Source organism: Musa acuminata, chromosome BXJ1-6 (genome assembly GCF_036884655.1).
Source record: "Musa acuminata AAA Group cultivar baxijiao chromosome BXJ1-6, Cavendish_Baxijiao_AAA, whole genome shotgun sequence".
NCBI lineage: Eukaryota > Viridiplantae > Streptophyta > Magnoliopsida > Zingiberales > Musaceae > Musa > Musa acuminata.
In genome coordinates this window covers 39,878,665-39,889,879 of record NC_088332.1, presented here as the reverse complement: position 1 = coordinate 39,889,879, position 11,215 = coordinate 39,878,665, and the positions used below count along the sequence as shown (strand labels likewise).

At 33.7% G+C, this 11,215-nt stretch overlaps 1 protein-coding gene across 1 annotated transcript; it reads left to right on the top strand.

Annotated features, from left to right (window-relative positions):
• Positions 1 to 1,413: 1,413 nt before the first annotated feature.
• On the top strand, positions 1,414 to 9,323 carry LOC135676951 (nuclear/nucleolar GTPase 2-like). Its single transcript, XM_065188700.1, has 11 exons — positions 1,414 to 1,779; positions 2,033 to 2,166; positions 3,170 to 3,299; positions 3,491 to 3,651; positions 4,042 to 4,143; positions 4,244 to 4,348; positions 4,427 to 4,555; positions 5,442 to 5,582; positions 7,061 to 7,161; positions 7,686 to 7,743; positions 8,796 to 9,323. Exons 1-11 carry the CDS (start codon positions 1,542 to 1,544, stop codon positions 9,129 to 9,131), a joined length of 1,635 nt encoding a protein of 544 aa, XP_065044772.1. The 5' UTR covers positions 1,414 to 1,541; the 3' UTR covers positions 9,132 to 9,323.
• The last annotated feature ends 1,892 nt before the right edge of the window (positions 9,324 to 11,215 follow it).

Sequence of the window (11,215 nt, the reverse complement as noted above, 5' to 3'; positions counted from 1 at the left end):
ATAATACTAAAAAAGAGAGTTATAATAATTTACAAACTCTGATATAGATATATCATCAACCAAGCTCAAGTAAGGTATTTATATGCCTCAAAAGGTTATAAGAATGGAGCAAAAAAATTAAGTCTCTAAAAATTTGAGGTACGGGTGGTATTATCGTTGACATTAAATGATACTACCATCGTAATTTTTGACATAGCAATTCTGGACTTTGGTAGTACTATCATCGAAAATTTTAAATTTTGGATGATACTACTATTGCCTTGGGTGATACTACCATCGAAAAGCCTAACAAGCAAAATTAGTACTTATTAGTTAACTTAAACGATACTACCGCCTGGGCCTAGCGGTACCACTACCCAAGCCTGTTTTAGGTTACCAATTTAACCTTCTAATGGGCCTAATATGGTATAGCTTCAAGCCCAATGATTATTTTGATAAGTTTGATTTCTGGTGGCTCGATGTCCAATTTTCAACGTGATAAATTTTTGGTGTAATATCTGACTCTCCCATTTGACAATTGACCCTTCGGTGATCAAAGATATTTCTTAGGTTACTTATCTAAAAAAAAATATTTAGTCTAATAAATTTATGATCTCATCATCAAAATCTAGGATTCAATAATATATACCCATGAGATTTTATATATACCCATAGGATTCAACAATTGTAAAAAATAATATAAAATTTATGAGATTTTATGACATGGATCAATATGTGTACCGTTTACTTTACGGTACGTTGAAATTTTATGAGATTTAAAATTTTTAAAAGCAATTATGGTAGTAAGAATACGAGGAATATATTAGATATTATATATTTTTACAATTGTTAACCTAAACTAGCCAATGTTATTCCGAATTTGTTGGATGGGTATTACACGCAGGAGTATACGCAAACATTTCGATACAAAGGTATATTCTATATTAAGATTATAAGGATAAATCCGTTATTTTCAAACTTGGCGAGGATATATATGTAAATAAGGCCTCTGCTATTTTAGAGACGCAAGTGCTCCGTCACATATGAGATTTGTGAGGGATAGATTGGATCCAATGTGATGACGCATCGAAATCAAGTAAAATCAATCATAGGGACAAAATTTCTCGGATAATATCCATGCAAATTTGTTTTTATATCCAATCATAATTGCATAAATGTGTATCTTCAATCATATGTATTTAATAGTGTCAAATTTACCTTATGTTTAATAGTAACAGCCTAATACTCCTACCAATTATTAACACACAAATTGTGATGCAAATGGAGACCGCTGAACCGGTGCCCGTCGCTTGGTTCGAGTTGGGTTAATCGAACCGACAGAAGCACTATCTATTAAGTCGACCGGTCCGGAGCCATTTTAGTTGGACCGGAATCGGTTCAGCTTAAATCCACGGGTTGGTTCGTTGCCTGCTGCATTGCACGAGCCCTAATGCCGCCGACTCCACCCGCCCTCCGCGTCATCCCAAAACCCTAACTCGGGCGCCAAATTCCCATCTTTGTTGTTCCTGCCGTCCGTTCCTTTTCTGCGATCGGCTGCGGCGATGGCGAAGATGAAGGAGAAGAAGGTGAACGTGTCCGGAAAGCCGAAGCACTCGTTGGATGTCAACCGGAGCAATGGCGGCGCGGTGGACAAGGGCGCCCGGACCGCCGCGACGGTGCGGCGGCTCAAGATGTACAGCAGCCGGCCGAAAAGGGATCGAAAGGGGAAGATCTTGAAGCACGAGCTCCAGTCCAAGGATCTGCCTTCCACCCGCATCGAGCCTGATCGTCGATGGTTTGGTGCGTTCCCTTGCCCAATTTCGGCTTTGTTCTTGCTCCTACTGGATCTTTTTGTGTTTTGAGTTAAATACAGCTATTTAATTTATATAAATCCATGAAATTAATGGGAAGGGTTTTGTTATTGAACTATTAATGTCGAAGTTGGTATCTGATTCTTTGGCAATTACTTTTCCTTTCGGGTATTGCCACCTGTATTTATTTGGTAATTGGGCTTACTGATGATTATATCTGGGGATTTTTGCTTGTAACCCAGGAAACACACGAGTCGTGAACCAGAAAGAACTCGAGTTCTTCCGCGAGGAGCTTCAGAACAGACTCTCGAATAACTACAATGTGATATTGAAGGAGAGGAAATTGCCCATGTCCCTTTTAAATGATCATCAGAAGGTATGAAACCGTTACACAGATCATGCGGAGAACCTGTTAGAAATGAGATTTGTTGCCTCATAAGGAATGTAGTCATTGTATTTAGTTAGGGGAGCATACAGTTCTGGTGATGGCAGAATTCATTAAAGTATTTGATTTCATTCCGATTGGATGCTTTCTTCTACAGTGCTAAATCTATAACCTTTCTTGAGCCAGGTTCTTATCTACTAATATGCAGTTCATTCATCTAATTTTCCTTACACTAGTTGTTCCAATCTTTTCTTTTGAATCTACTAATCCACCAATGATCAATTAGCACAAATAAGTCTCATTTTGTCAAACAAATTTTCCTTTATTGTATTACTAGGGAGTTTCATAATGATCTGGCATGAATTTAGAAACAAATACTGAAATGAAGTTCCATGAAAGATTACAGTTTCTTATAACAGTATTAATAGGTTGTATCTAACAAGTATGGGAACAAGGGCATCATTTGTTGGGATCGAGTTGGTCTTATGCATTGATGTTATACTTGTCATTTGCCATTTATCATCCTGCAGATATCTAAGTTGGAAACTGGAACAAAGTTTTGGCATCTTTTGATATTGGTCTAGGCAATATACATTTACTTTGGTGAAATTTCTTCTACTTTGCACTTGGAGAACTATCAGTGAAAGAAAATAATTGTCATATTTGATTTAGTTACAGATTTGATAATGTGGATATGTTTTTGGATCTCATTTGATAGATCCTTCTGAGTAGGAGGCCTTTAACCATATTGTTCTCTGTAATGGGTTTAGGGCTTTGTACACCTTGAGTTTTGCTCTTTTTTTCTCTGTCCCAATTATTAACATTCTAGTGGACTATCCTATGTTTTTAGCTTGTTCATTATTGAGTAGTAAAGGGCTTTGCATTCCATGCTAAGAATGAAGCATGAACAAGCTTCTCTATTCTTTTTCATTTTATGTACTAATATTTTCAAACGTAAAATAGGGAGGTCTAAGCTTTTCCTTTATTTATCCAGCAAGCCAAGGCACATCTTCTTGACACGGAGTCTTTTGAGGATGCTTTTGGGCCAAAAAGGAAAAGAAAACGCCCAAAACTTTTGGCATTTGATTATGAATCGTTAGTTAAAAAAGCAGATAGTTCGCAAGGTATGGACTAATATGTGATTTTTTACTAAATCGTGATTTTTTATGTAACTTTATTTTTGGTGAGCTCGATGTGTGGATCTAGTTTTGCCAGATGAGTCCAGTCCTATAAGTTGGTTCAATTAATTTGTTCTGTTTTTTCACTAGTTATTTTTTTTCCTTTGTATTTGACCTTAAAGTTTTTTCCCCTACAGATGTCTTTGAGCAGAAATCTGCTAATTTTTTATCCAAGGAGGTAGATAAAGAGGATGGCTTAAGAGACTTGGTCAGACATACAATGTTCGAAAAGGGCCAAAGCAAGAGGATCTGGGGTGAACTATACAAAGTTGTGGACTCTTCAGATGTAGTAGTCCAGGTTAGCTTCTGTTAGTTTGTAACTTTATGTAATATTTGGTTGCTAAAAAAATGAAAAATCATTTTAAATCTTTGTCTGCTCTGAGTCAAACGGAGATTTACCTAGATGAGAATGAATACTCATATTCATATATCCACCCCTGAAAGTCCATTATTTTTTTGTAATGTAGACTCTCCATGGAAGGAAACTTAAAAGAGACTATATTGTAATTTGATTATATTTAGTCCTCTGAGAACACCTGCAAATTCTTGTCTCTCACAGCAATATCCTCTATTGATATTCAAACAATAAATTGTAAATTTTGTTGACATTTTCTCTCTCCTTTGTCCTGCGTTTATTGTTATTATTTTGCCCGTTTTCTGTTCTCATTCAAGGAACTCTTAATTGTAGGTCTTAGATGCTAGGGATCCACAAGGTACAAGATGCTTCCATTTGGAGAAGCACCTGAAGGAGCACTGCAAACATAAGCACATGGTTCTTTTGCTGAACAAGGTTTGTGTCTTTAGGAAATCTCAGATTGGTCTGTTGCTTTTCAGCACTAACATCTTACTTACATTTGGGTGGTTTTCTTATTGGTACTTTATGTGTAAAGTGTGATCTGGTTCCTGCATGGGCAACAAAAGGATGGTTGCGGCTGCTGTCAAAGGAATTCCCCACCCTAGCATTCCATGCAAGCATCAACAAATCATTTGGCAAGGTCTTTATGATTTTTCATTTTTCTAATTATTTTTGGCTTTTGGCTATACCAAGACTGAGTTCTTTTTTTTCCCTGCAGGGTTCTCTTCTATCAGTTCTTAGACAGTTTGCACGTTTGAAGAGTGACAAGCAAGCAATATCTGTGGGATTTGTGGGGTATCCTAATGTGGGGAAGTCGTCTGTTATTAATACACTTCGCACAAAAAATGTAAACTCTTACGGCATTATGGATGTCAAAAAATGCTTGATGGTCGAATCTTAATTTATTGATTTTTATGTATGTGAAGTTGCACAAATTATGTTGATGGCTGCTTTAAGAAAATGCAACCCTTATCATAATGTATCTCAACAGCTGTTTAAAAATTGCAACAAGACATGGTGCATATTTTGCTAATAAGCCAACTCAAAGTTGCTACACTAATCCATTTGAATTGCATCTTGTTGCAATTGATTTTTTTCATTTTCCATTTTTCCTGTTAATTATATGAAGCATTAAGACTTGAATGATCTTGTGAGAATTCCGTATGAATCTTCTTTTGTTTAAAAAGATGCATATAGAGCTGCCACCTAATCATCATCTTATTCACTGACATGGAGAGAAGGCAATCTTATATTCTAGACAGCCACGAGTTTCTGTCAATTTTAACTGTGAGCAGTAGTGCACTTTAAGACATTATAGTACTGCCTCCGATGTTCAATCGCATTAGATGCTAAACCCTGTCTGCACTTGTGCACCCACCTGTATGATTTATCTACTTAAGCTCTATTTTTCTGTTTTTTTATTGAATTTAGAATTTTCATGTTTGTCACACATGGACTTAATTGTTATTAGTCACTTTAATGTATTCATATTTTTTAGTTATGCATTTTATGAAGTGTATGCTTTTAGCAAGCAACCTTTTGTGTGCCTGAATATTTTCTTCTCGTGTACCATAAATTCTTTCCCATGGACAGCAACCAGAGGTTGTCCATTAATGACATGCACCATTTTTTTTCATTGTCTGCAGTTATTCAAAATATTAAGAAAGTTTCATCTTATTTTGTAAGCAGTTAAGCATTTTTACCAGTTGACTGAACACCCTTCATTTCCACAGGTTTGTAAAGTGGCTCCCATTCCTGGAGAAACTAAGGTGTGGCAATACATTACTCTAACCAAGAGGATCTTTCTAATTGATTGTCCTGGAGTGGTCTATCAGAATAAGGACTCTGAAACAGATATTGTTCTCAAGGGAGTGGTATGTTTGTGCTACCTTGCCTTGATACTTAAAACACGAACATTTATTTGTTTTTTGCTTCAGTTGGCTGATATTCAGACGTGACTGGTTTCTTGAGGATCAGAATTTGCTTGTTGTTTTAACTTAATTACATGACATTGCAGTCATCAACTTCTTTTGAAGAATTGTTACCAACAATAGGACATATAATAATTTGGTTTCACGATTATATGCACTAGAGATATAAGCCCTGGGCCCGTTGTCCTTCCCAGAAGTTCGTATTTCTAGAAATTCAATTTATATGATCTTAAATATTTGAATGCTTATTTAAACGAGATTTATTGCATTGTATGGTTTTGAAAGAAGATTGAAGCTTTAATTCTATGTTAAAAAAACTTGGTTCTCACAAGTTCATTGAAAGCTTTTGCAAGGGTCCATGATTAAATTAATTTAGCATTTATGAAAACATTTTTTAAGGATTAGAAAAAATATTCGATATATTTTCTATTTTTCTCTAACTTTAGAGCACAATATTGATTCTTTCACTGCTAACCTGTCATCAATTAGGTTCTATTGACTTTTGGGACATTGAATAATTGCTAGATGCCTTTTCCTCTCTTTAGTTTATCACACAAGAGTTAAGGTCTCATTTGCTGAATATTTATTGTGAAGCTCTTTTTGATGCAGTACATGAAATGGTAATATAGTGGCACACATTGGTCCTTGTGTCTCTGGACAATTGACACATGCAATTTTATTAATTATTTCAACTATTCTGTACACCCTGTCAGATAACTTCCTTTCAGCAATTATCTAAGAAATTGTTACTAGTGAACTGTCCTCACCAGATCCTGGTTCAATTGTGTGATGCGCCTATTTGTCAACTTTCACTGCTTACTTCCACATATCTGGTTCATCTACAGAATAAATCAGTTTTAAATATGGTTAATTTAGCAGTACATGACATGGTAATATAGTGGCACACACTGGTCCTTGTGTCTCTGGACAATTGACACATGCAATTTTATTAATTATTTCAACTAATCTGTACACCCTGTCAGATAACTTCCTTTCTGCAATTATCTAAGAAATTGTTACTAGTGAACTGTCCTCCAATTGTGTGATGCGTCGATTTGTCAACTTTCACTGCTTACTTCCACATATCTGGTTCATCTACAGAATAAATCAGTTTTAAATATGGTTAATTAAAGATCAGAAACATAAGTGGTTTCATGACTGAAGTCAATGCAAGAAACATAAGTGGTTTCATAACTAATTAACTATTAGTTGCTTTACAACTAATAGTTCTTTCAGACTGTTTTCTGTGTTTATTCTGTTTCAGATATTGTGGCCTCTAGCATGCATATCAGTTTACAAATTTCTGCCCTTCACTGTTCATTATCTAAGCAATAATTTGATTTTCTGGTAAAGCATACAATTTCTTACTAAGTGTGAGCTCTGCCTCCTGACATGTCACTTTATATTGGATTCATGATCAGGTACGTGTCACAAACTTGGAAGATGCTTCTGAACACATAGGAGAAGTCTTGAAGCGTGTAAAGAAGGAACATCTGCAGAGAGCATATAAGATTGAAGACTGGTATATATAGTTCTTGCTTTTATCTGACTTTCACTATTTACTTTTATGTAGAACATTTATCAACTGTAACAACATATTAACTACAGGAGACACTTCCATTTTTTCGTGAAAAAAAGCTTCAGAGAAAATTCAGTAACCGTATTAGAGGTTTCTTTTTCTTATTCTAACAATATCATTGACTAATGATCCTCATATGCAGTCTTGCATGTATATGACTATGGAATGATCTTGTGCATAAAAACAGTCTAGTAAAACGAGAAAGGTATGTCATGTTTTATTTGCATGAGAGGAGAACCATTTTCAGATCTTGAGATTTGATCCGAAGTTTGGTTGGTAAAAAACAGAGGTTCATGTGTTATTTTAAATATTTGAATTAGGCATTAAATCTTCTAAAATATTAAACATAAATGTATCAGATCTCTATGGCTTCTTTTTCATTAACCAATCAGTCTCTTGAGTGAATCATTCAATTGTCTTATTTGTTCTTATATTGTTCTTGCCATTTTCTTTGACTCTTATTCCAGGGCTGATGAAAATGACTTTCTTGTCCAGCTGTGCAAGTCAACAGGAAAGCTTTTAAAGGTATGTTTTGGTTTTCAGTTTTTTTAAAGCTTTACAGACAGCCATCATGTAGTGATTAGTTGGCATGTCAGCTACTAGGCAGCCTTAGATTTTATGGTGGCATGTCTGTGCCATGTCACTCCCTTCTCTAATTGGTGTAACTTCCATTGCCCAAATTATGTATTTGTATGATAGCCTTTGCATTTATACTGAACATTTGCATGGTTCTCTTATTCACATTATATGATTTATCATTTCTATATTAGCATATTATTTATCATGGTTGAGAATCGAAGTGATTTTTCCAGTGAGCATCATCATCAAGATGTGTTAGCAAGTGTTTTCAATAAAAAAAGAAATGATGCTCAATTAGATCTAATAAAGATCAGACTTCGAACATCATAGTCTGTGATATGGAGGAATTTTCCTTGCAACATCTGAATCAGAAGCATTAGCAACTAATATTTCATTTTCCTCCTCAAGTTCTCATGAAGTGTCTGATTTGAAAAAGGTCTCCTAATGTTAATGGATAACAAGAAATTCAATTGGAATACAACCCAAAATGTCCCTGTTATCAAAATGAAAACTGTTTGCAGCTAAAATGTGGTTCAAATAGTGGTTATAATCCCATGTGGAATCCACGAGGCCATAAACCTCAAGTTCGAAGTGGTATTTGGTCAGATTATGGTGGCATTCATATTTAAATGTGTATCTCAATCTTCCACTTAAATCCACTGCTGGGATAAATTGTCACATTATGGGCTGCAGTTGCCGAGATTGTTGGAAGTGATCAGCTTTTGTTTTTGAGTCAATCTTTGAAGCAGATGCTCAGGTTGTCCCAATAGTTGCAACTGTTGGATAAATTCGGGTTTGCATGAAAATAAAGCACAATGGTTTTGCTCTCTTGAATCATGCAGTGGCCCTTGCATATGAATATGCTGCATTTTTGTAGGGGAAAGAACTTTATTGTTGTGCAGTGACATTTCATCCTTCGCCTTTTGCACTTCCAGTAATAGGGTAGTAACCGTAGTTGATGTGATTGAATACCTATAATTGTTGTTGCATGCCTTCAGGGGGGAGAACCTGATCTAATGACTGCAGCAAAGATGATCCTCCATGACTGGCAGAGAGGCAAAATACCATTTTTTGTGCCACCACCGCAGCAAGTAGGTAATTCATCAGAGAACTCAGATGCACCGGAGACGACCACCGGATCAGATGCACCAGAGGGAAGCGCAGATCCAACAATAAGTGCAGACAGGACCACAGCTGCTATGAAAGCTATAGCAGGTATTATTTCATCCCAGCAGCAGATGCTTGTTCCATCTCGTAAGGGCTTATTTGGCGACGAGTTAGAGAATGAGAAGTTGGAGGAGACGTTGGAAGATGATTCTGACCAAAAGTGTTGACCTCCATCCCTGCAACACATCTTGCATTTTGGAGACGTCGGAAGAGACGTCTCTGGTGTTTCGGGATGATTGCGCTCCCTTTGTAACGAATATTACCGTTCAGAGACTGAAAGATCATTTTTCTATGTTGTGGACATTTGTCTTTCTTGTAATGACTTTATTGGTTTCGATAATTACACAATTTTGCATCAATTATTGTCCACGTTGTATATTCGATCATTCTTGTAGCCTATATATATATATATATATATATATATATATATATATATATATATATATATGAGGATATTAAGAACATTAAATTTTTGTCTAGTCTATAATCATTTAACATATCTCTTTATAATTTTATAAAATCCAAGATCAACTCAAAATTCATTGATAACTACATGTAACAAATTTATACAACCATAAAATTAATTATCATTACAAGTTTATATCAACATAAAACTTCAATTTTAAACTCCTAAGATCCTTTAATCTTTATAAGATATATTAATTCAGATTTGTTTGAAAATACATTATATGAAAATACATTATAAGTATAGTATATTTTTATAATAACATTATGTGAGGCTAAAATCTTTCTATCATTCTTAATCCTAACATTATAATGAATGATAAGTGATTAAAATATCTATGACGAAGAGATGATAGATCAGCTACAATATTAGCTTTACATATTCCATTTATATAACAATAGAGTAATCTATAATGCTCATCAACTTTCATTTCTTTACAATTAGGCTAGTAATAAAACTTATATATTTTATACTAAGTACATCAGCTATAATATTGGCTTTACATATTTAGTAATGAATGGTACAATCATAATCTTTTATAAGTTTTCTTTATCTCGGCTATCTCATATACAATTCTTTTTGGGTAAAAATATATTTTAAACTTTTATGATTAATATAGATTTTAAATGTTCACACATATAAATAATATCTCGAAATCTTTAGAACAAAGATACTTGATGCTAACTCTTGAGGTGGATAATTCTATTCATTAACTTTTTAATTACCTAGAAGCATGACTAATCATTTTTTCATCTTACATTAAGACATAAGGCCCTTTCTTGAAGCATCTATATAAATTACAAATCCACCATTGTCACTTGGAATAATGAAGATTAGTGCACCAGTCAATCTTCAAAACTTCACTCATGATCTTTACTCATTTAAATTTTATAATTTTGCTTATGATCTCCTCAATATCTCTTTCAATTATCATACCTCTATAATTTTGCTTACTCATTTCTAACTTCTTATTGACCTTACTTCTTTTCAAAATCTTTTTATCTTTCTAGATTCATCATCAATAATATTAGTTGTAAATATACAAAGCTAAGTGAATTTAGCTTCATATTGTGCTACTATCAAATTTCCTTCGATAAAATTTAAAAACTTTATTTCTTTATGATCGTTGATATAATATGAAAAGTATTTATCATTAAACTTTTTTAAAAATAACGTCCAAGTGATATGCTCCATCTGACTTCATAAAGTCTTTGAACTGACCTCTATCAGTGCTTAGTACCTCCTTAAAATATAAAGGTGACAAAAGAAACTTTTCGATTATCAAATTAATTTAATATATTAAATATTTTCTCTATTTACATCCTCCATTCTACCACAATTAGATTAGGTTCACTATTGAAATTTTTATTAGTTATTTTTCACTAGTTTTAAATCGTTATAATGCTTTCCTTTGACTCATTTACAATATTTTTTAAAAAATTTATAATAGTTTTATTAAAAATTAAAAATATTTATTAATAAAAAATATTATAAATGACATGTTGTGATTCTTTTGGTTGTTATTTCTCATAGAATCATTACAATTTCATATTTTTAGGTTTATAATTAGTTTAGTTATAGTTTAAAGTTAATTTAATCTTTTATAGTATTTTAAAGTAGATTTTAAAATATTTTTATTATTGTGACCAAAACATTATAATAAGTCAATCTTGATTCTTATTAAGGTGTTGTTTGTTCATGAATTATTATAAATACTTATTTAATCCTACTATGATATATCAAATTATTTCTAATATTTTAATTTTATTTGACTCGATGCTTTTC

Bases quoted from the DNA above. Each gene is read 5' to 3' on its own strand.
- LOC135676951 (XM_065188700.1), top strand. From the start codon at position 1,542: ATGGCGAAGATGAAGGAGAAGAAGGTGAACGTGTCCGGAAAGCCGAAG. The intron at 4,349-4,426 runs GTCTTTATGATT...TTTTCCCTGCAG, and splicing joins TCAACAAATCATTTGGCAAG to GGTTCTCTTCTATCAGTTCT. The intron at 5,583-7,060 runs GTATGTTTGTGC...ATTCATGATCAG, and splicing joins ATATTGTTCTCAAGGGAGTG to GTACGTGTCACAAACTTGGA.